The sequence below is a fragment of the Pteropus vampyrus genome, unplaced genomic scaffold (assembly GCF_000151845.1).
Source record: "Pteropus vampyrus isolate Shadow unplaced genomic scaffold, Pvam_2.0 Scaffold360, whole genome shotgun sequence".
Lineage (NCBI taxonomy): Eukaryota > Metazoa > Chordata > Mammalia > Chiroptera > Pteropodidae > Pteropus > Pteropus vampyrus.
In genome coordinates, this window is record NW_011889141.1 from 884,375 (window position 1) to 908,994 (window position 24,620).

Below are 24,620 nucleotides of genomic sequence, written 5' to 3' on the forward strand. Positions count from 1 at the left end.
AAGTTCTATCCCCTCTCTGAGCTTTAGTCTCCTTATTTATAAAACGGCAACAGTACGATCTGCCTCTAAAGGTTGTGAGCACTTGAGCTGCTGCTACAGGAAAAAGACTTAACCAGTAGCGCCAGGCACACACGATTCGACACGTCAGCTACCGACATCACAGCTGCATGTTAAAAGACAGGATCTAGGAGTTCAAGGCATGTCCAATCTGGGACCTTCTGAAGCTGTGCCCTCCGCCTCCATCTCCACCTGAATGTGGCATTAATTCACCCACTGCTAACGTTATGGCATATTTCTCCAATGTCACGGTTGAAATGCTTTGACCTCTTTCACGGCTACTTCCTATTAATTTTCTCCTCTGCTTCTCACCACCACACTTGGAAGCAGGTCTGGCAGGTGCTATTATTGTTCCTATTTTACACGTCAGGCCCGGAGCGGTGTGAGGGCTGGCAGAACGTTCGAATTCAGCTAAAATGTGTCTTGTTGAGCAAGACAAATAAATACTTAATGCCCTGGTCGGATCGAAGAAGGCGTCTGATAAAAATGCGTTGAATTCCAAACCGAACATTCGTAAATGTGGTATGGGTTGGAGGCGGGACATCATAATAGTAGCGGGCCTCCTAGCAGCAGACATTAAAATTACGAGCCACCATTTCCTGTCCCAGAACAGTGCTTCTCAAGCTTTCATGTGCCGTCGGATCACCTGGGACCTTGTTAAAATGAACTAGGTGCAAAGGTCCTGCATCGAGCTTCTAGATGTTGCCACAGGTGTTGATCTCAGTAAAGCAGCGAAAACCCGAAAGGAAAGATCCTAAAATAGATGAATTATTGCCAGTAATATCTAGGAGAGGAAAAAGCCAAAGCCCCATCCCCACCGACCTACAACAACAATTCTAATCATACCCACTCTGACCTCCGGATGGCTCAACCGTGACCTTGTTACCACGTGCATCTGGAGTTAAGAGGGACCCAGTTCTCCTCAGCCTGTGCAACACAGGGAGCAAAACGAGGGGACCTAGCACAGAAGGAAATAACTTGACATCCGCTCTTACTTTTCTCCCTTTCTCGCTGTCCGGAAGGTAGCAGTGTCGTGGGAAGCCACGGGCGCTGAAACTCTTCCCAGGATTCGGGTGTTCTGGCCCCTGAAAGCAGAAAGCAAGCAAGCGAAGGGCATTTATCAAAATATTTCTGATGAGGGGATGCAGGCTGTTGACTAACTCAAATGATGATGACAATAATAACGGCCGTAGGGTCTAGACAGAGAGCAGACCCAAGAAATAGTTGGAGCAGTTTAACCATAAGCCCTTTGGAGTCCTCAGAAAGGGGCTCGAACCCGGAGTTGGCACCTCCCAGCCTGTCATAACCGGAGCCTCCTCTCGGGGGCGTGGGCTCCCACCCCTGAAATAGGGCGGATGTGGCATTGTCATCGGAGAAGCTGTTATGAACGTTAAGTGAGCATGAAGCCTGCGGCAAACTAAAGGCTTAGCAAATATTTCTCATCACCCTCATCATCCATTCTGTTTTGTTTAACAAAAGAGGAAAACTGCTGGTCCCCAGAGGGTAAATGACTTCCATAGTCTTACTGGCTTTGCCAAAACTTAAGGTTTTTCCGGGCACATTCTGGGCTTTTTACGCCACACAACTGACGTGAGTGCCTCTGAGCCCTGAGCCAAGAGCCGGGCAGTCAGAATTATCCGAAGGGTTCTTGTGCATTTTCTCCTTTGTCCTCGTGGGTTCTTGTTGGCTTTCTTGTTTTCCGATACGGGTTCACGACTAAAAATCCTCTAACAACATTTCCACTGTCAGCATCCCTTCCTATTAAACAGTCTCAGGCTGCGGGGCGGGGACGAACCTGAAGCAGCATTTAGCCACAAATCAGGCTTCCTCGTCAGGGTCCAGAATGGCCCACAGGCCCCTTTGAGAAATTCGTGAAAAGCGAGGGGTTTTTAGCCTGCACACGAATGTCTGTCTACAGCTTCCGAGCATCCTCGATTCCCTCAGAGTCTGTAGAGCTCGATTTTCAAACTCCTTCTCGATGAAACCTTAATACTGATAAGTCCATGCTTGTCTTGGCACCAGTGCTCACACAGGCGACCGGCACATGGGTCCTGGCTGAATAAATGAATGAGCAAAGGCACGGATGAATGAATGATAAAACTGCAAGGAAACGGAGATATTTTTCAATGTCACTTATTACGAATAATGGTTGCAAAATGTTTTTTAAATTCTGTGATTTTAATTGTTTAAAAATGTTTTAAGGGTTCAAGATCACCTAGGATTTTGCAAAGTGAACAGCATGAAAAGTGCCGTGGGGTCAGGAGAAGGGGAAGAACCCCGTGAGCTGAGCGAGGCAACAGTGTCTTCTTTCGGGAGCGGCGGGACCAGCCTCCCGCGACATCGGGCCACATCTGCAGCATCCTCACGGCCGCGGCTGCTGCGTCCCAGCCTGGCTGCCTGGCTGAAGGGCTCGTTCTGCCCACAGCTCTGCCTGCTCCTCTCTTGCCTGCGACTTGTCTGTCGTGCAGCCAGCACAGACGCCTGCCTGGCACGGACCCAGCAAGGCTGCGAGCGCCTGGCACATGGCTACTCCGAGCAGTCACGACTCTGCCTCAGCCCAGCTCCGAGTTTCTCCCCCAGGGAACTGTGCTCTGCAGCGAGGGCCGAGCTCCACGGTCTCGATGCCTCACGGAAGCCCGAGCTTCCACTGGCCTGAGAAAGGGCAATGATATTGTGACCTTGACCGGGGAGGCCCCAAAGGAAGCACTCCCCCATGGCCCTTCGACATCCCCACCTCTCTCTCCTTTGCAACTCTGTTGTCTCCCCTCGCTAAAAACGCTCTTCTCCATTTCTCCACGCCTTTCAAGGCTCTACTGGCGAACGCCCTGTCCCAGAAAGTCTCCTCCCACCCCCTAGTCACACAGACACAGGCCGTCTTCCCTGCCCTGACAAGTGGGGTGCTCCGATAATGATGGCGACCAGGTATTGAGCACTGGAGTACTGTGCCCGGTACCCCGACACACCCACCCCCACATATTATCTCTCGCCCTCACCAAAACCCCTGCATAGTAGGTGCCTGGCTGCACGGATAAGGAAATGAAGTCAGCAAGGTCAATGGCTGCCCAGAGTCCCCAGCCTGTGCGGGTCAGCCAGGAATGGAAAGCCGGCCCCTCGGACTTCGAATGTCTTGTGTTGCCCTCGTCCACACTGCCGCCCACGACGTTTATCGGGGGGGACACATCCTTTTCCGCTCAGTAGTTTGGTGATGTATTGTTCTTTCTCCCTGACTGGTGGGTCGGCCCCTTGAAGAAGAACTGTGTTTTCATTCCGTTCATCTCCCTGTTTCATTTCTTCCGCTGGCCGCTGTTTGGAAGCACCTCGTTGAGTTCTCTGTTGACGGCATTGACGTCTTCCTCCCATGAGAATGAGGACTTCCAGGGAAGGACTGTGCCCCTTTTGCTCCCTATTTTCCCTCCAGCATCTAGAACCAGGCTGGCCCATAATCTACATTCAGAGTTTGTTAAATAAGAGACATGATGGAAGAAGGAGGGGGCGGCGGGGAGGGAGGGCGAACTAATAAATATTTACGAAAGACATAAATCCGGTAAACACACGAGGACATTTCGAAAAAGCGTCAGTGTGTGAAAGAAGGGACACATTCGCATATACCGTCGGGAAAACTGTTCGACTTGTTCCTTAGGACTGCCATTTTCAAAGAATCCAGAGAAGAAAGAAAGGCCCACAAAAATCAAAGGCAAGGAATGTCTATCAAATTGCAAATGTAAAGACCATTTGACAAGAAAATGCCACCTCTAGAAGATTGTTCTACAGATATACCTGCATGCGTCCATGGGCACTCACTACAGCATTACTTGCTGCCGTAAAAAATTGGGGACAATCCATATGGCCGTCCCGCAGAGACGGCTGACCATGAATGACAGTACCTCGACACGACGGGTTATTCCGCAGAGCTAAGAAAGCATGAGGAAGCTCTCTGCAACGACACGCAAAGAACTACAGAACGGTGTCACGCTCTGTGTAAACACGGGAGGGGTGGGCGCAGCCTTTGCTGCTTGGGCACGGGGTCCTGGAAGGAGACAGAAGAAAGTAGAGATGATGGTGGGGAGTGGGGGTCCTGGTAAGACCCAGTAGATGGGGGACGAGAATGAGAAGGAGACATTTTCAGGGCAGGACGTCCTCGTCTTAGTCAGCTCGGGCTGTGGTTAACAAAACACCGCAGACTGGGTGGCTTTTGTCAACCGAAGTTCATTTCTCACAGTTCCAGAGGCTGGGGAGGCCCAGCTGAAGGTGTGGGCAGATTCAGCGCCCGGCGAGGCCCCCACGTGACGTGTTTGGTTTCACGGGTTCGCAGCTGGATGGGAATTTGCTTCGGGATGAGTTGTACCTGGAGGGTCACCCGTGTCTGATTTGGGTGATATTTACACGAGGCTTTGGACTTAGGCTTTCAAGTGGATGCCGGATCGAGAGTTAAGACTTCTGGGACTGTTGCGATGGGATGAATGCATTTTGCACAGAAAAAGGACATGAATTTGGGGGGACTAGGGGTAAAATGTTATAGACCAAAAGTTTGTGTCCCCCAAAATTAACATGTTGAAACCTACTACCCAATATGATGGTAGTAGAAGCTGGGGCCTTTGGCAGATGATTAGGTTTGAGGGAGGAGCCCTGATGAATGGGGTTAGTGTCCTTAAAAAGGACATCTACAGAGTTTCCTCTCCACATCCACCACGTGAGGACACAGCAAGAAGATGGCCATCTATGAGCTAGGAGGAGGGCTCTCCCCGGACACGGATCCTGCCAGCACCTCGGTCTGGGGCTTCCCAGCCTCCAGAAATAAACCTCTGTTGTTTAAAAGCCACCAATCTGTGGCGTTTGGTTTCAGCACCTTAAGTGGACTAAAAGAAACATTTACCTGCAAACATTTAAACCCGAGACAATGACAGCCAATGGCAGAGGGCGGGCTCACCTGAACGCCAGGGGGGATGCTGTAGATGATCCGGATGGTTTTGCAGTCTGGGTGGCCAGGCAAGGAGTGGGGGATGAGGTGGTACTCCATCTTCCCTGGAGGCTGGGTGCCTGTCTTCACCCCATAAATGGTCTTACAGGTTGGACACTGCAAACTCCCATCCTGAGGAGACAAGGCCAGAACAACGAGACTGGAGAACGGTTTTGGTAATGACCTGCCCCCAACCCCCAAAAGGACCAGAGATGAAGGGCCAGGGGGACACAGTGTACCCAAATGAGTAACAGACCTTCGACGCCCCCCTGCCCGGCTACTGAGGCCGTTTCTGCTTTCTCCAAAGTGGCAGGAGATACGTTCCACAAACAGCCCCATACTCCACGCTAAGGGGCAGGTAAGAGAAGGAGACCAGGCTTTGCACAGCACCTCGGGGCTCTGTTTGGGGGTGTGTGGGGGGCGGGTACTCTGGATGTACTGATGTAAGGGCTCACGGTCTCACAGAGGGCCTGGTGAGGTGTTGCCTGGAAGCGGGGGGAGGGGGCAGGAGAGCCTGGACAGTAAATCCTACTCCCAGGCTCCCAAGAAGAAAGGGAGTGAGGAGAGGGGAGGCCTGAGTGTGCAGGGAGCAACGTGTGTAAAAAATGCTGTCGCACAGCTGGGACCAGAGCTGTCCAGGCCACCTGCATCTCCTTGGGAAGGCAGGGATTCTCTGCGGAGCTATTTAGGGACGTTTCAATTCAAGCTCTACTCATTTCAAGGCATAGCTGGTATTCAGGGCAACAGAGGTTACTCCACGTGATCAAAGGACGGGAATCCAGGGCTCGGGGTCAAGAAGCCAGGGTCCCACTCTCCGCTCTGCCCTGAACCTGCTTCATGTCTTTGGGTGAATCACTCTTTTCCTCTCTAGGCCCTTTTCTTTCCTCTTCTGGGTAAATAAAATTAAAATTAAATTAAAATAAAAAATAAAATTAAATTAAAATAAAATAACAAAAAACAAAACAAAAAAATAACAAAAAACAAAACAAAAAAACTACATACTTCAAAGTATTAATGCCAATGACAATAAAGGATAATCTTAAGAAACATTTTTAAAGTACCATGGAGATAAATGCAAAGAAGTACTAGATTATTCTTGCTTTCAGTCATCAAAAGGGAATGAATGTACTAAGAACCTCTTTTAAACCCAAAACAACCTCTTAACATGCCAAGTCCCAATGTAACCATTTAGTTCAGAGTCAGGAAAGTGAGCTCGGGGTCCAGATATGCACTGTTCATCAATGATCGAACGTGCACTTTCTGAGACATTGAGAAAGATCCTCAGCACTTTGGGAAATTGAATCATAGGGCTATATAAAGGTAAAAGAATTTAACTGTAGCCATAATTAATACAAAGGAGATATCAATTTGAATCATAACAGTAAAAAAAAAAAAAATCCAATAAAGCTGGTATTGTTTTATCTCCATTTTCCAGGTGGAAAAATGAAGTCTCAGAGAGTTGAAAATCTTGCCCAAGGTCATTTGGCTACTAAGCCAGGGTTCAATGTCAGGTCAGCTGCCCCTCTTGCTTCCACCCCCCGCCCCCACCCGCCCCACACCACAGCAAGAGAAATACAGAGCAGAGCAGTCTCCAAAGCCATACTTTTTTTTTTTTTTTTTTTATGAGTAAGAGGTTGGAGGATGTCAGGGAAATCTTGAACTCTGATGCAATCCATGCTGGGCCTGGAGAAATGAGTAGGGTTCGAATTCATGGAGATGAAGAGAGAAGATTATTTCAGGCACAGGAAAGAAGATGAGAAAAGTCAAGGACTTAGAAAAAGCTGGGACATTGTAAAGAGAGAGTTATCATCGAGGTCACTCCCAGATCCCTGGAAACCAGCTCTCCTGGAGGATACGACTTTACCGTCTGTAAGGGCATCACAGCCTTCCCCAAATCCAACAGCGGGATCGTAAGGGGCGACCAGGTATATATCTTGGCAAAATCTCTAATGCTTTTGAAGGGTGTTTTGAAAATGTCCAAAGAAAAGAAATGATAACCGAAAATCACTAGCCCCAGAAAAGGAAGGGTGACTAGCAAATCTATGGCGGTAGGAACGGATGCTCACCGTGGGCCCAGTGCCGTGACGAGAACTTGCTTCTCCCTCACGGATGGCGGGGCCCCCTTCTCCTAGCAACAGGCCATGACAATGGACACCCCCCCTCCACCCCAGAACCTTCAGGGACAGAAGTATACACCACTTAGACCACCATGCCCAGTGTAGGGACTGGGGGTGGGGGAGGGGAGAGTGGGTACCGGGTAAGCACAGCAGAAAGGAAAGGTAAAGACACATTTTGCCACATTACAATTTTGTGGAGGATGGGACCTGCTGAGAACAGCCACGAGCATCACTCCTGGGGTGCTTTTAAGACCCCTTGGATCTCCTGGACGCAACCCCGATGGGGCCTTCACACTCCCGCTCCCCCAGGGACAAGCGCAGAAGGTGGCCATGGCCGGCACCCACCTTGTTGCCGTTGTTGTACATGGCGACCAGGCAGTAGATGTGGAAGATGTGGCCGCATCTGGACAGCTTGCCCACCAGGTCAGGCTTGACCGTCGGCTGCGGATTCTTGTAGCCCGAGGAGGCTGTGAGGCGCTCCATACAGATGGTGCAGTCCTGGGGGGCAGCAGGGGACAGAGCAGAGAGGCCCTCAGCCCTCACCCAGCCCGGCAGGCTCCAGCATCCCAACGCTGGTTCCCGCATGATCAAAGGTCAGGTGAGCTGTCACCGCCCCTCTCCTGGAAAGCCCACAGACCAAGGTACATGGACCACTGGGAATCTAAACAGAGGTTTTGTCTTGCTTTACACAACAGAAGGATTCCTGAAATAATTCTTGGCATCAGTACATGTTAATTCAGGCTGGCCAACAAAATTACAATCTTCTCGAGGGCTTTGACGATATGTCATCCTTCCTTAGTGTCCTTTGGTCACTAATGAAGGAAATGAATGCTTGCTGATAGACCCATTGACAAACTTTATTTAAGCTGAACTTCTGTAAAGAAATGATAATTCTAGGGTACTAAAGGGGCTGTTATTTAAATAAATCTACAACAGGATTTCTTCACTGTGGCACTGTCATTTGGAGCGGGGTAATCCTTGGCTGCTGGGGGCTGTCCCAGGCCCTGAAGTGTGTTTAGCAGCAGCCCTGGCTTCTACCCACTAGATGCCAGCAGCAACCCCTCTCCCCCTAGAGTCATGCAAGATCGCCTCTGGTTGTGAACCACTGAGCTATAGCAAGCCCATTTTGAAGTCAGTCCCCGTATCTTATTATACCGTTTTTTTCTTAGATTCAGAGTGTCAAGTTGAGGTCGTTTAGGATCGACCAGCTCTCTGCTGAATGGGGAAGAGAGAGAGGTTCAGCTGTCACTCAGAGACCACCAACCCTGGAGCCCGGGCAGGCGTCCGCTCTGACAGGCTCCAGACCTGTCAGGACTTGGAAAACTCTGGCAGAGGAAATGCTTGTGGCTGGTGAAGAAGGGGAGCCGTGCCCTGCTCCCCTGCACTCACCTCGTCTGGTGGGTGCCGGACTTTCTGCAGATACTTCTTCAGCACCTCTTCTGGGGTTTTACCTGTGGGGACAGGGTGATCAGTGGGCCACCGAGACCGAGACGAGGGATCAAACAGCCTTGCCGCGCTGGGCATGACGGAGAAGAGAGTTGTCGGCCGGGCTTAAAGCAGGAAAGGGAAGGAACTTATTTTGCAATTGGACGGAAACATTTGAAAGGGAATCAGCAGACAGGAGAGGAAGAGAGGTGGTCTGAGGGGGTGGGGGGTGTTCCCGCACCTGCCTTTACCTCCTGCGGTGACTTCCCTCCCATCTCCCTGCCTATCTGCAACAAACCCACTTTTTAACTGAGAAAGATGGAGTGCGTTTCTCTTCCATATCATCGAAGAGTCTGGACCTGCCCAAACGATGAGATAAGATAAAAGAAATGAAAGCCCTCTCCGTACGCCCTTAGGCTTATCGCATTTATTTGACAGTGTGCTAAAGTACTGTCTCGATCTATCATGTGGCGTCAAAGGGATGCCACTTTCCTGGGAAACCGGGAAGTTATCACCACAGCTTCAGGACAGCCTCCTCTGGCCATCGACGGCGTGTCATGCAGCAGGGAGAGCCTGATGCTCTGGGAAGCACCCTGACGGGTGCGATGATTCTGGAAGTTCTTCTGGGACTGGATCCCTAAGAGGCAGCTCAGCCCGGAGGCAGAGGGGTGGCGAAGACACAGGCTGGAAGGAGGCATTGAAGGGAAAAAGGGTCTGTGCCTCCTTGGGCGACCCCCTCAACTTCTCTAAGCTTCTGTTTTTCACCGATGAAATGGGGACGAGCAATGGCGTCTCGTCCAAGGGTTGCGTTGACAATTAAATGAGCTAAGGGACGTACAGCTCTTTAGCACATTGCTGGCTGAAGGGTACAATATGTGCCATTACTAGTAATAGGAAGAGCGGGAAAGTGCAAACTCCTGTCATTTCCTATCAGATTAACCAGCAAGGCAGTCGAGTTCATTTCGGCAGCGAGATTTCGAAGGACTGGAAAAGTAGGACAAGGGTTTGAGGGAGTGGATCGTGCAACAGCCCGAAGCTGGAAGCAGGCCCTTCCTCTTCACCGACCTGCATCTCTTATCGGAATTAAGCCTCCGTTAACTGCGAGCCTATTATTACTTGCCAGGCCCTGGGCTAAGTGCAATATATGTCTGATCGAACTGAAACTTGCCAACACATTTGCAAAGTGGGGGCTTAGGGGCAAATGTCAACACATTTAACCACCAATACCGGTGGCCAGAAAGACCAGCCACAGGGTTGAGGCGGGGTCCTTCGGGTGCCGGGGCGGGCACAGGTACTGACCCCGTAGTCGTGGGAATGTGGGCAGGTAGGAAGGAGCTTCTGGAGGAGGAGGGTTCAAGTGCCGAGAGCGGCTGGAGGCTCTAGAGGGACTCGAGACAGTGCCTACTTCCCAAAGGTCAGGGGTCACACTCCAGGGCCTCCCCGCCGGATACTGGTTATGAGAGTTTTCACCCCATTGTAAAGGTGAGGAAACAGAGGCTCTGTGAGGCCACACAATTTATGAGTGACAAAGCTGGAACGTGAATCCAGTTTGTTTTGGTTCCAATGCCAAGGTGATCTTTCTCTCTAACGAATTTTATTTGTCACGCTTCATATTTCTATAATTCCGCACTGCATTTTTGTATTTCTCAAGGTGTCTCCATCTGAGCCACACACGATCCGCTCTGGTGTGATCACCAGGACAGGTACGAGTTAGGCCTGCTTGGCAGATACAGGAATTAAGGCACAGAGCAGTAGGGCACGGGAACGACCCTCAGTGGTGAAGGCAGAGCCAGGGCCGCGAGCCAAGTCTCCAGCTCTCAGCCTCCCACGAGATACGGTGGCCGATACCTTTCTTGGCTTGCTTTTTGGTGGTCTTGCGGCTTGTGTTGGAAACCCCCGGGATGGATTTAATTTCGCTCTTGCTGACAGGGGGCGGGTGGAGGACCAGCTTCGGTGGCCTGGTGAGACACACGGGCAGCCCAGCTGCACTCATGAGGATCCCGGTGATTCCTGGAAGTGCAGGGCAGGGGTGAGGAAGGACCAACTGGTTAACTCCCCAGGGCTCCCCGAGTTCCTCGCTCCCCATCAGCCTACTGCCCTCCTCCCCGACGGAGTTCTCACAAGTCACAAGTCACGGATTGTCTTCTTAACCCTCTGCTTTTCCCAGAAACGGGTCCATTCACTCATCGTGGACAGCGTGCTTTGCTTTTCGCAGTCAATTCTCCTCCCCAAACTCTTCCTGCCCTGTGGCCCAACGGCCCCGACCCCCCTTTGTTTTAATTAACATCGAAATTCTCACTCTTTTACAAATGCTCACCACCTGCTTCCTTCCATTGGTTTCTTTTCTACCCTGAGCAAGACCAGTCCAGGTTTCTCTTACCTGCCAAGGCAGGATTGACGGGGCTGGACCCATGTAGGTTCTTCACGGGGACAGTGGGGACCCTGCAGAAGAAAGAGCAGAGGCATTACGGTTTTGACGAGTGGGACCAAATGCGCCAGGGTGAGAACTCCAAAATGTCACCCATGGAAGGTTCCACTTTCTTACAGAAACGGCTTATTCCTACTAAAGACACAGGGTTGTTAACACTGCAGCCAGAGGCGATACCTTCAGACCTGAAGTCAGACCATGTCCCTCCACACTCAGAACCTCAGAACTCAGAAGGGCTCCCCAGTTCACGCAAAGCCCCGGCGAGGCTTACACAGCCCTACGCAGCCCTGCCCTGCGCAGCCCTGCGTGAGGCGCCAACACTGGCCCCCCATCCTCCCATCTCTCCAATTCCCCCTCTATCGCTCTTCTCTTTAGCTGTTTCTCTCACAAGCCAGGGATGCTCCTGCCTCAGAGCCTTCGCATAGGCTGTTCCCTCTGCCCGAAATGCTCTTCCGCCACAAGCCTGCTTGGCTCCCTCCGACGACTCCTTCGCTCTTGGCTCAGATCTCGCCTTCTCAGTGAGGTTCCTGAGACCCTCCGCTTTAACACTGCTACCTCCTCGTCTGTCCTGCCCTGGGGCTCCCAAACCTTCTTACCCTGCTCTACTTTTTTCTTCTTTTTTTTCCCCATGGAACTTACGAGCTTTTAAAATAAGCTGCTGCATTCTAGGGCCACGCCACCCTGAACAAGCCCCATCCCGTCTGATCTCGGAAGCTAAGCAGGGTGGGGCCTGGTTAGTACTTGGATGGGAGACCACCCAGGAAGACCAGGTGCTGTAGGCGTAAAAAATTAAAAAAAAGAAAAAGAAAGAAAGAAAGTATTGTAAGCTGACAAGGTCTTTGCAATCTGTGAGGTCGACCAAGGGTTGCCTCGCCTAAAAAAAATTGAAAAAATAAAAAAATAAAATAAAATAAGCTGTTGCTGCTTATTATCTCCCCTTCTAGAATCTAAGCTCTATCAGGGCAGAAATCTTTGCCCTTTGTGTTCAGAGCCTAACACTAGCAGCCATGCAATGACCATTTGCTGAAAGAATGAAAAAAAAAAAAACAAACAACAAAGAAATGAGTTCAAACCTGCGTGTACATAAGAGTCATCTAAAACTTTTAAGCAGACAGCGCCCTGGGCCTGCACGGCAATGTCCAGCTGTGGGGCACAAGGACTTGCGTTTTCATGGGCTGCTGCTGGCAGGATGCAGATGCCGCCAGTCGCCAGTCCAGCATGTGGAAACCATGGCTCCGACAGCTGCCGCGTCTCCTTTTCCCTGAGAGACGTAAATACCAGGCAAAGCCTCCTCCTCTTTACGTCCTACGCCCAAGCAACTCAAGCCAAGCTGGAGAGGACACCACACAGCTGCCTGGGAGGGACGAGGCCCCCCACGGTGCTGACTTGAGGACCATGGGGTGCGCAGGGCTGGGTCTTGCGCCGTGCCTCCCTGCCACCCAGGCTTGGAGGGCCATGTCGGCTTGGAGAAGCCAACAGGGTGGGTCACAGATGGCTCCAGAAGCCAGCAGTTCTGCTATGAGGTTAGAGTGGTATCGGGAGAACAGGAGGAAGAAGAAAGAGCATGTTGATTTGTTTACGACTTGTTTATCTGTCCACTCATATTGAGCCCGACATCGTGCTGGACACTGCCAGATGCCGGGGACACAGCAGTGAACGAGACAGCCCAGGAGCCTTCTTCATCCATGTGTTACAATCACTAAACACAGACAGAGCCCACCTCGTACCGGGCGCGATTCTAACTGCTCACGACATGTCATCGCATCCTCCCAGCAACCTGTGCAAGAGGTGTTATTATTATGCACCCCATTTTAGTAGGCGGGGAAGTCGAGGCACAGAGAGGTTAAGCAAACCTGGTAAAGATCACACAGCTAAGGATGCGGACCCAAGAAATCTGGCTCCAGAGCCCGTTTTAGCCACTTGCTACGCGGAGCTCTTGTGTCTGTGTCATCTGTCACCCGACGCTGCAGACAGAGACCATCGAGCTCAGACAGTGAAGGAATTAACCCACGAAGGAGAGGGGACAGCTGGAACGGACCTCGAGGCTGAGCCGTGGGTCTGTCTGTCCCCCACGTGCCCAGGGGTGCTTCCCCGGCGATGCCGCGTCTTCCGGGGACCATGACACGTGCACCAGGCTTGTGAGAAGGACATGGAAATAACAGATGTGGGAGTGTTTGTGTGTCAGCAGGACACCCACCAGAGGCTACTTTCTTCGGAAACTGTCCCCAGGAAAAATCAAACCCAGGTGCGGGGAGGAGAATTTAAAACAAGGGAAAGCTGGCCAAGAAAAGAGGCCCTGATGAAATTCTGGACTCCAACCTGCCCCACTGGGCCAGGCATAGTGTGATGGACGGGAGTCAGGAACATCGAGTTCGAATCCCAATCCTGCCAGTAACTCCTCATCATGTCCCTTAACTTTGGAGTCTTAATTTCCCTACCTGTGAGGGTCTGGGGTCAAAAGATGCCAGGGAGATGTCTTGATGATTTCCCACCCCAGGACCTAAGAAACAGGTGGCAGCCTAACCCCTGGGACTCCACCCAGGGCCCAGTCGCCTCTCTACCTGGCTCCATCTGGAGAGATTGGGAGTGAGGGTCCGGCCCCCTGTGCCCGTGCCCAGGCTCCCCAACAGAGGATAGCATGCCACCCAGCCCCACACCTGCCTGTCCCCCTTGCCAGCTCCAAGGCCCCCACTCCCGCTGATAAGTAGTGTGATGTGGGTGACAAAAGCTACCTTTGTTCCCACAAACTGGACTGGCAGGTTTCCACACCCAATCTGCCTAACCAGGAAATAGTCCGACTCCCCGGAGCACACCCCCCAGGCAGCCCCAGAACTTGGGATGGGGGCAAGGTCTGAAGAGAGGGAGGGTCTGGCATGTGGGGGACTCCCGTGAATACTGTGGGAGACGTGGGTGTCCCGGCCATGCCAGGAAAGGGACGACATGGCTGAAGGGCTTGTCACTAGGCTCTGGAAGGCACTGGGGATTGGAGAGAAGGGGTATGTTTGTTTATGAAATATAGAAAGGTATAGTGGGAGGAACCCCCGCAAAGGGGCTGGAAATCTGCCTCCCCTCCAGCTGTGCATGGACCTGAGCCTTTGAGAGAGCCACGCAGCCTGTGTGCACCGCATCTAAGTCACCACAGCTGTAAACAGGGCACTCTCTCTCCCCAGGGGGGCCCTGTGAGGATTTAGGATCTAGAGCAAATACTTTGTAAATAGCCAAGCGTTATGCAAATTTGGGTGATTATTTACATTTTTCTTTCCCAACTCTAAGAGGAAGTTAGGCTCGATATAGTCTTTTCCTGCTGTAATATCCCAATTTTCTCAGATTCTCGAGGACTTCAAGTGTAAAGGGCCAAGTCAGGGCCAAGTCGAATGCTGGGCAGCACTTAGGACTGTTGAGTTGGTGACAACTGGTCATCCCTCCCCCACGGGTTACTGGGTAAAATGAAAACCATGGAGACTGGCCCACGTAGTTCACACAGATCAGAACCAGCTGAGGCCCCAGCTTCACACGCCAGCCCTCCTTCTAGTAACCAGCAACCCAATGGCAAGCATGCTTCCACATCCTCCAGGCAGCTCCGCTCAGCCCCGCTTGTCAGCCAATCAGAAGACACCGCACTGGCCCCCATTCTGTTGGGCTGATCCCAGTTCTGGAGGGTTCAAGTTTTCATTTCTGTCCCTGAAATAAAAAACTAAGGAAATAGAAAAGCTGGCAAGGTGGCAGGGGAGGGGGCGTCGAAGGCCGGGGAATAGCTCTGTACGTATCTGTGAGCAGCAAGGCTTTTCCTGGGGTCCTGAGCCAACCTAGGAATCCTCGGGCAGAACCGTGTCTTGTCTCTCCAGCAACCGAGGCCTCACTAGAGAGAGAAGAGCCTCCGTTCCACAGGACAAGGCCAGAGGGCCGACTCCCGCCCTCTGCCTACGGCCGCCTCCCCCTCTTCTCTTCAGAAGTCCCCTGCTTGTGTCTCTGAATAATTCACAGGATCTTTTGTTCCCCCCAAACCCTTCTCTGCATCCCACCTCTCCCACCCTCCCTGGCCTTCCTTTTTTCCGTGGGAAAGTTGCTTGAAGAGGTCATGGGCAGAGAGAGGAGGGGGAAGGGGCCACTGGACAACAGAAGGTCGATGGCGATGGCAGACAAAGGGAATAAACACGCTAATTAAATGGCCGAGAAAGATTGGAGGGGAAGATGGTATGGGGGTGAGGGAGGTGGTAAGAGGTGAAAAGGAAAGGGCTGGAAGATAGAGAAGGGGAGGGGAGGGCCTCTCACGTCAGGAAAGCAGAACGGAGGAAAAAAAACCCAACGTTTTCTATAGCCCTTTTGAGACTGCATTGCCCGGCCCTCCACCCTATTCTCTCTCTCCGATTCTACTGGCTGGCAGAGAGACTAAAGCAGAGAGATAAAGAGCTGCCCACTCCCTCATTGGGATTTAAAGCGATTTGGGGTTCCTTTCCTTCTGTTGCGGCATGGGGTCACTTGGCATTTGTCAAAGGCACCAGAAGTGAGGAGAGGCTGCTCAGCTTTCGCTTCAACAGTTACCCAGGGCATATTCAGGAGATGCCCGTGAATAACACCAGCCCCAACAGCAGCAGATTCTGACCGGATGCTTATTACGTACCGAGCACAGTGCTAAATCTGTACACCAAATACTTCAATTAATCCTCATGACAACGCTATAAGTAAGGTGCTGTTATTACCCCCATTTTACAGATGAGCAAACTGATGACAGAGGATGCAAAGCTCGCCCCAAGTTACACAGCAAGGAACTTGGGTTCCAGCCCAGGCGGTCAGGTTCTGGTGGCTGAGTTCTTATCCACATCAGCAACTACCCTGAACTCTGTCCGAGGCCCCTAGATGCCATGGTGTGACTGTGGAGAAATTGAGCAGAGGCACTTTTAGGTACCAAATACTCCCAAATACTTCGATCTGCTCGGAGGAAGTCATATATGAAAGTCCCACGCTTCTGACCAGCATTCGACCATTTATAAATGGCCTTTGCCTACAATGAGGAGGTGGGTTTGAGCAAAAAGAGCCGTGGACCAGGAGACTAAAACCTGGGTCCTACGCCCTTACTCGGTAGCACACAGCTCTGTGGCTCCCCCTGGGGAGTTATTTCTGAGCTAAGTGCCATGCCTGCCACTTGCATCACAAGGTAAGGGAATGGGATAAGGCCGTCAAGTGCACCTGACAAACCGTAAAGGGGTGAGTTTCCTGAGTGGGAAACTCACAAAGACGCGATGGGGCGGTCGGGGCAAGCAGGGTGACCTCCACGTCACACACGAGGACCTTACGCAGAGTCTGTGGCTTACCCCTGGGACGGTCCGCAGCTTACTCTGCTTCCTCTCTCCTCCCAGTGCTCAGTCTTTATGTGCAGGGAACCCCTCTGGACGGCCTGACTTTCACATTCAGGTGTCCACCCTAACACTACCCACTGCCGGGGACTCAGGGGCTGCAGGCAGGGCCAGGCCCCTCTGAAGAAAGGGAAGACTGGGAGGCCAATCTCACACACACAAAAAACAGGCACGGGCAGGCCGAGGCTGTGGGCCCCCGTGGGCCTGGGTCTCTCTCATTTTATGATTGGGCAGACCAAGCAGATCAAGCAGATCATGGAAAGCAATCATCGCAGAACCTACAACATCACAAGGTTGTCACAGAAGTAACTGAGACAATGCTCCGACAGTGTCCAGCACAAGGGAAGGACTCACTAACATGGGCTGAGGGCTGAGGAGGAGGCTGAGGAATCCATATGAGCTAGTAAGTGCACAAACTCGGCCACACACCAAGATGTCTTGACTGCAAACCAGGAGGTGCTCCTTCTGGAGCCCCACAGTGCTTCCCACATCCCCGCTCCCCCTCCTTGTAACTCGCCTGTTTTCACCTTTACAGAATAAGGGACTGGGACCCCTTCAGTTTCCAGGGAGACCAGAGGAAAGGGACAAACCCTTATTTGGCACCTACTGTATGCCAGGCACGGTGGCACATATTGCAGAGGGAAGCGGCCCCCGCGGAGTCAGAAAGTCTGGCTCTGACGTCACCCTTCCTAGAGCGTGACTCGGGGTCTCTGCCCATGACTAGCTACGTGCCCCTGAGCAAGCGAGCTTCTCATTTCCTCACGTTGAAAATGGGATCAAAACGCCTACTTAGCAGAGCTGCCGTAAGGATGAAATGAGGCCATACAGCCCTCAAACTACAACATGGTGGCAGCGCACTATGTTGCTGGCTATTACTGAGTACCCCCCTCTGCCCCCCTCCCCCGAACTGTGGCCCCCAAAGGCTAAACCCTCCCTCATCTACCACAAACAAGGCTCCGCCTTCCACCTGCAGCCTGCGGAGCAGAGGACCAGAGCTTAAGTGTCGGCAGCCCCTCCTCCACCTCTGCGGGGCAGGCGAGTCCGCAGGTGCCATCCCCCTCCCCGCCCCCTCCCCCCTAGAGGCACCGGCCGTGGAAGCACCTACCCAGAGGCGATCAGCACCCGGGACTGGGCGATGGCCAGTCGCTGCAGGTTGGTCCGATTCAAAGTCGCCAGGGCCACCCTTCCCGTCTTGACGTTGGCTCCTGGGGGGCTGGCAGGAGAGCCCGCAGTCGCCCCTGCCGGCGTGCCGGAGGCTTGTCGCCGCATGGGCTGCGATGGGGCGCTCTTTATCGGGCCTCGAATGGTGCCTGTGCTGTCCAGTGGCTTGGTCCCCGGGCCTGGTGGCGGGGGCAGCTTGACCGCTCCGGATGGGGCCACGTTCTTGCGGGCCGCGGGGGGCTGCAGGGACCCGGCGCTCCCGTTGACCACGGCCGCCTTGACGCTCATCACCAGGACGCACTGTGGGCAGGAGCAGGGCGGGCCGGGGGGCAAGGCGGCCGACCCGGGGTTGGCCGGCCAGGACTGGGCCTTCGGCAAGGAGCCCGTGACCATCGGGTAGATGAGGTCGAGACGCCGGCGCACGCGGCGCTGGCGCTGAGTCTGCCGGTTGATCTGGCCCATGGTGCTGAAGTCGATGACGTAGCTGAAGCCGATGGAAGTGAGGTCGATCCAGGGGTGCTGCTTCTCGTAGGCGTGCTGGATGGTGATGCCCACTTCCATGTCGTAGGGCGTCCAAGAGCCGTTGTCCGTCTCCCACTCCCACACCACGCCCTTCCCGGGGGCCGAGGACGGGTCATAGTAGTTGCGGCGAACAGGGCGGAGGGTCCCTGCCAGAGCGGGACAGAGCAGAGGGTCAAGGTCAGCAAGGAAGGAAACTGAATTGTATCATTAATAAGTAAACAGTAAATGAATCCTACTGCGTGTGGTGGAGATAGCGGCTTTGCGTGAGACTCATTCCCGCCTCACAGGAGTCTACAGTCGCACCAGGGTGAAACGGGTGAGTTACAAGGAAGACATGTGGCAGGCAGTGCCTGGTACCAGAAGGAGCACCTCCTGGTTTGGACTCAAGACACCTTGGTCTGCAGCCGAGTTTGTTCACTTACTAGCTCATGTGGATTCCTCAGCCTCCTTGTCATCCGTCAGAAACAGAATGGTAACATCTTTGCCGAGTCTTTGTGAAAGTTAATTGTGACTCACATATTCATTCAACAAATATGCATTGGTGTATGCCAGGTCCTGGATTTCTCCTATGCCTTACGGCATATGAAGCCCTTGACACACAATAGGTGCTCTTAAATAGGATATTCCTTCTCCCCTGTCCCTAAAAGTCCCTGCCCCAAGGATTATGGAGGAAAAGGACACAGGGCCATGGAAACCGAGAGGGCAGAGGAAGACTCTGCCTCTGTCCAGGAATGCTGCCCAGAGGCAGTGGTGATTGAGCTGGGGTCTTACTTTGAGAAATCAGATTGAGCGCATTCTCTCAAATTTCCCATCATCGAATCTTGCATCCACAATAATGGTCATAAAAATACTTTTCTGTTTATCAGATGTCTTTCTTTCAAGAAGCTCAACGCCTCCTAAAGAGAGGGTTATCTTAGTTTTTATAGTCTTGCTGGGTCGGGGGGCCGGGACAGGGTTTTGGCAGGAGAATGGTACGGTGGAAGGGAGCCTGCAGGACCGAAGGGAAAACTAAGCCCGTAACTGTCTTCTTCTCTACCCACCCCATGCCCAGACCGGGGCTCATTTCATGGTATCATCACTGAGGCTGAGGACACCTGGTCCGAGGCAGGTGGGGAGGCCAGGGAGCTCCAAGGAGGCTCCGAATCTGTCTGCCTGAGCTCTATCCATCAACGTGGTGGGAAAAGGCTCCCCTTCTCCAGCCTCTGACTCACCCTTCCTCCGACCCAGAGGGAGACACCAAGACTTGGGACAGAATCCCATTCAAGGGGGGAAGAAAAGGAACAATGGCTATTCAGGCCTTTGCCAGGGTCATAACCTGCCCCCCACCCCGTCTCCAAGCCCCTAATGACCCAAAACATCAACATTCAGAGGCAGGAGGGAGAGGCAGAACAATCCCCTATTCAGCACCAGGCCCTCTGCAGGGGACATGGAGGACGGGAGGAAGGGGGGCAATAGTCCCCTGGTTGGCCTCCATTTCCTTCCTAAGCAGCCAGCTCCCTGGGGAACAAAGAGGACAGGCTTCGTGTCCCACAGTGGAGGCTCCGTCCCTTCTGGCTGTGTGATCGAGCCTCAGTTTCCTCATCTGTTCGGAGAGCTACTTCAGTGGGTGAATGTGGATTAAATGCAGGAATGACGATAAAGCACCGAAATAACACCTGTCGTGTGGCAAGCTGGTGATTATGATTGTAATTTATTTTCTATGTCTAAGCAGGATGGAGGACTATAGGAAAGTTTAGTGCAGGGGATGCTGTGTTATTTAGAAAGCACTTTTTCCTATCCCAGATCATACGGACTTCATGGCAATCCTATGAAACATCTTTTAGGGATGGAGAAATTAAATTTAGAGAGCTTAAATGACACTATATTTTTTCCAGGGTAGCAGGGACATTGTATTTGACCCATTCTCGCAGATGTGTTCGAAAGGCATTTTCACAAGTGCCGCCAGCCCCAGAGATGCCAGAGAATTGCCCCAGAACTTCTGGAGACTCTGCTGTGGCTCTCACACACCTTTCCAGCTTCGTCGTCTTCTGTGCTTGTGTTCCCCCCACCCCCCCACCCCCGCTCCTGACAAACAGATGCCCCTTTTATCCTCAAGCATCTCTGACCTCCTCCCCTATTCACCGGGTCCCTTCTACCGAAATGCCCTCCTTGCCTGCCATGTTTACTTATTGAAATTCTCCGGATCGTTCAGGTCCTATGCTGTCTGCCATCCATGTCTTGAAAGGTTCTCCCAGTCCAGGCCCCACCCTCGGGGCCTGGACCAGGATCACAGCACTTTTCACACCAGAGCCCTCAGTGGAGGCACAGTGGACACCAGAGGCCAGCTCCTTGCCCCGTTGCCTAATGCAGTGACCGGCTTCCTGTAACAAGGGCTTCCTGACATACTGTGATCGACTGATGACTTCTGACTACTTCGGCATTTTGGCATTTTATCATTTCTCGCATATCGCCGAGTACTCACTAGCTGCTCCAGGCGCTCCTCAGGTAGCTCACAGTCTAACGCAAGACAGGAGTGCCGATGACTATGAGGCCCCAAGAAAGCTACCAATCAAATGCACGTTGGCCGAGAATCTGACCACGTTCCCACTGTACTTAGATCCCTTCCATGACCCCCTGAGGTCAGGACGGAGGTCCCCTCCACCCGCCAACCTCTGTGGCCCCCTCACACGTAATATACTCTGCCCACATGTCTGCTGCCCTGGCCTCCTTCAGTCTCTGCCCACTGCCATGCTTCTCTGGGCCCCTTCACAATGCTGGTCCCTCCCCACAAGCTCATCCTCTTCGCTACTCATCCTTCAGGTCAAGTTCCCGTTCCTATTTATCGTCATGTGCAGTTACACACTTATCTGTGTGATTAACCTGATGAATGTTTCTCTTCAGTGGACTCCCAATCCCACGAGCCCGGGCGCCCATCCAGGTGTGTCTGCTCATGGCTGCACCCCCTGTACCTGGCATGTCCTATGGGCTCGGTCAATATCGATTACATAAATGAGGTAATGATGGTGTGGCGCACGTTTCAAGAAATGGATGACAGATAGCGTAAGACCTGAATGATAAGCAGAATTTCAATAGGCAAAAACGGCAGAGGAGGAGGGCATTGCAGTGGAAGGGACCTTGTGAATGGTTGGGGTGGCGTGTCAGAGAATCTGAGGGGATGCACGAGGTCAAGGCAGACAGGGGTTTGTCAGATGTAGAGGAAAATGTAAGGCATGGAGGAAGATAAACCTGGAAAGGTACGCGAGAGCCGGAGCGCAGAGGGTCTAGACCGCCAGGCTGTGATGGGTTTTATTTGTAGGTAATGAGGAGCCAGTGAAGTGTGTGACACAGAGAAGTGACAAGACCAAGGCTGCTCTGTTAACTAGTTCTACGTGAGAAGTAATGAGGGTGCTGGGCGTGAAAATGAAAGCAGGTGGAGAAAACCTACGGAGAGGAAACGGGTAAGACTTGACCACGAGTGGCCGAATGCTTCCCCAGAGAGGCTCCAGGATCGCCTGCTTCAGAATCTCCTGGGGTACAAAGCAGCGGTGCCCCTCAGCCCTGGGGATCAGTGTCTCCAGGGACTGGGTCTGGGAATCTGCATGCGAACTCACCCTGAGTCTTCATCATGCCCACACTGACGGCCCAACAGCTTGGTCACATGCTCTACACGCCCAAACATCCTGGGCACCCGAATACGATGCTGAATGACAGAATGCATCAAAGAGTCCTCAGGCCTTGACCATGGGCAAGCGGTAAAAGGACTACCCGAGGGTTCACAGGCAGAGGGGTGTCGAGAGGAAGAGCTGGGTTTGGGAGGGAAAAGTAGCGAGTTAAGCTCAGCCCGAGCAGCTTATTTAGCGACAGGAGCAGACCTCAGAGCAAAGATGTGCAAGGAGAAAGATGGCGGGGTCTGTCTGACTGTTCTCAGGGTCCACTCCGTCTGGACCCGTCCTGGACCTTTCTATGATCGGGACGATGGACTAGATGATCCGAGGAAACTCATTTGGTCCCAGGGTGCAGTGACCCAAGGAAAAGGCCTCTAATGGGATAAAGAAGGAAGAACGAGAAAGAAAAATCACTTTTTTTTTTTTTTCCTGGCAACCCAGACGCCTGCTCTCCAGAGCACTCAAGATGGTTTGGCTCCTGGGTCATGGGAGACGACGACCCCTTTCAGGTGTGATGTGAGGTCTCTAGGGTGTTTCACCCACATCGTGCCCCCAAATCCCCGCCTTTTTTACCCGCAACCCCTCACCCCGGCTAGAATATTCCAGGAAGGCAAAGACTTCGGTGCTGGTTATTGCTACCCCCACATGCCTGGCACCAGGCCTGCACGAAGGAGGCATTCCACGCGCGCTCACCGCACGCAGGAGTAGAGTATGGAACATTTAACTGGGAACCTCAGCTCCGCCATCGACTAGCTGTAGACCTTCGAGCTTCCTTTCCTATAAAATGGACACGACGAAAAGTGTTTCGTATGCCCCGATCTTTGCCTCCTCCGTTCCTGTGCTCACAGAGGACGGAGGGGTTTCTTTTTGGGAGGAAGGGGGCTAAAAATCGGCTTCTGTCAAACCTTTCATGATCCAACCTCTCCACCCGACCCTCTCACCGCATTACAGCCATAAAAGAGGCCAGAGTCGCATAGAAAACTCTGAGCTGGAAACGTCCCTCCTTCACACCATGCCACTTCTAAGTGGCATCATCACCGTTACAGGGGCCAAACGCATTCACCTGCCGATGTGCATGATGGGAGCCAGAGGGACTCGTAAGGCTGCTCTTCATTCTACAGAGGAAAATGAGGCCTGAGCAGTTAAGGGCCTTGCTCAAGGTCACGTCAGAAGCCAAGAGTCCAGGATGAGAGCCTGTCATGTCTCCCCCACCCAGCCTGGGTCTTCCCTCATCCTGATGCTGGGGCCCTGGAGAGGGCAGTGATCAGGTGTGTTGGAAGACACAGGGGAGACTGATGCTCCAGTCACTGCCCTACAACCAGAAAAGGTCAGCCCAGTCAAGGTAAATGACCGTAGGTAGCGAGGACCCAACTAAGGCTTTTGGAAGCAGCCAAGACCCAGTCGCCTCTGTCTGTCCCCATCTCTTCCCTTCCTCCAGATTCTCTAGCCCAAAATGCCACAGAGGAGACCAGCGTAAAATGCAAATAAGCTCAGACCGGGAGGCAGTCTGGGGGACAAAAGGCCCGGGGCAAACAGAGGCTGGCAGAGGGTGTCTGCAACCTCCTAGCCATCTCCCTGGAGACAGGCTGGATGAGATGGGAGCCCAGGGGGGCAGGCAGTCTGAGGACCCCCTCAGCAGCAGGGCAGGCAACCTCTGAAAAGAAAAAAAACAAAGCTCCCACGTCAGGAAATGTCTCCACATGGAAGAGCCAACGAAAAAAGGGAGGAATCGCCTCCAGGCAGGGGACTTCCAGCTCTCTTTTGTTTATGGGGATGTTTCTGGTTCCCAGCTTCAAACTGTGGCTTGAATTGGTGGTGGGGGTGGGGGGGAGTTAGGGGGAGAGAGAGAGAGAGAGAGACGGTGGGTAATTTAATTAAACATTGCCAGGGCTTGGCCGAGGTTGCCTGGGAGCCAGTAGTTTAAAGTTCCTCGCCTGCCACCGCCTCATCAATGAGCTATATTGAGAGGAACTGTGTGTCTGTTGGCAGGGAAGGAAGAGGAGGGGGCTCTGAGCCCAGAAACCCAGAGATCCTATTCTACTTTGACAAGCTCCACGACAGACCCAGCATTCCTGGGAATTCAGCCCAGGGCTGCCAGCACCCAGCACAGGGCCTGGCACTGAGGAGGGAGGCGCTCGGTACCCCACCACTGGAATGAGGGGGCAGCACCCAGCACAGGGCCTGGCACTGAGGAGGGAGGCGCTCGGTACCCCACCACCGGAATGAGGGGGTAAAACTTCGGCCATGGGAATGTGTGCCTCCAGGACAGACAGGACCGTGAAACACACCCCGAGGCCGTGTTTAAAATGATCCGGGGCCAGGTCGAAAATCTGAGGCACCCTCGGCACTCTGCCCTGAGGTCCTGGTGGCTGGTCTTGGACTAAACTGCTAGCCACCAGGCAGTGCCCAGCCTGTCCTCAGAGCAGAGTGATCAGCCCTGGCGGAGGCACCTAGCTTCTGTCCTTCAACCCAGTTTTCCTAGAACTTTATTTATGTGGAAAGGACCCCCCCACCACCACCACCCCGCCCCAGGCCATGACCCTTCCAAGGCACCATGCCCATCTTAGATACCCCTAAGCATGGATTAAACTTTCTCCCTTCCCAAATGCGAACAAGGGCTGGGACTCTTGCGTCACCAGCGTGGTTTCTCCATTTGCTGCAGAGATTTTGTTTCAAATAGCAAAGCTCACAGCCGCCTGTTTATTTTGAGCAGGAATGGAATTCCCTGTCAGGTGTCCTAAGGGCTGGTCTCCCTGATCCCACCTCCAGGCTCAGCTGTGCCCCTCTGCGGACACACAGCCCGCCCCCCAGTCTGCCGCCTCCAACCTCACCTCCACGAGCTCTCTCCAGCCTGCACACATTCTCTCCCTCCCCCGCAGCCACACTTTAATCCTCTTTCTCCATCTTCCCAGGTCTTCCTGGTTCCCGCCTCCTCCAGTCAGTCTCTCTCAGCTC

General features: G+C 52.9%; 1 protein-coding gene and 1 pseudogene across 5 annotated transcripts in view; one reads left to right on the forward strand and one right to left on the reverse strand.

The window, feature by feature from the left end:
• The window catches only part of DTX4 (deltex E3 ubiquitin ligase 4), a 31,148-nt gene that overhangs the window by 3,519 nt on the left and 3,009 nt on the right, over positions 1-24,620 (reverse strand). For all 5 annotated transcript variants that reach the window (XR_897052.2, XR_897051.2, XM_023522894.1 and 2 more), the window contains exons 2-8: positions 17,444-18,167; positions 10,937-10,998; positions 10,405-10,566; positions 8,521-8,582; positions 7,477-7,629; positions 4,985-5,146; positions 1,053-1,142 (exon numbers count right to left, since the gene is read on the reverse strand). Coding sequence is in view for 3 of the 5 variants with exons in the window: in XM_023522892.1 (XP_023378660.1) it covers positions 1,053-1,142; positions 4,985-5,146; positions 7,477-7,629; positions 8,521-8,582; positions 10,405-10,566; positions 10,937-10,998; positions 17,444-18,167 (1,415 nt within the window). In the remaining 2 variants the exon portion in view is untranslated. The remainder of the gene's footprint in view (positions 1-1,052; positions 1,143-4,984; positions 5,147-7,476; positions 7,630-8,520; positions 8,583-10,404; positions 10,567-10,936; positions 10,999-17,443; positions 18,168-24,620) is intronic.
• Positions 11,648-11,766, forward strand: LOC111731301 (annotated as a pseudogene).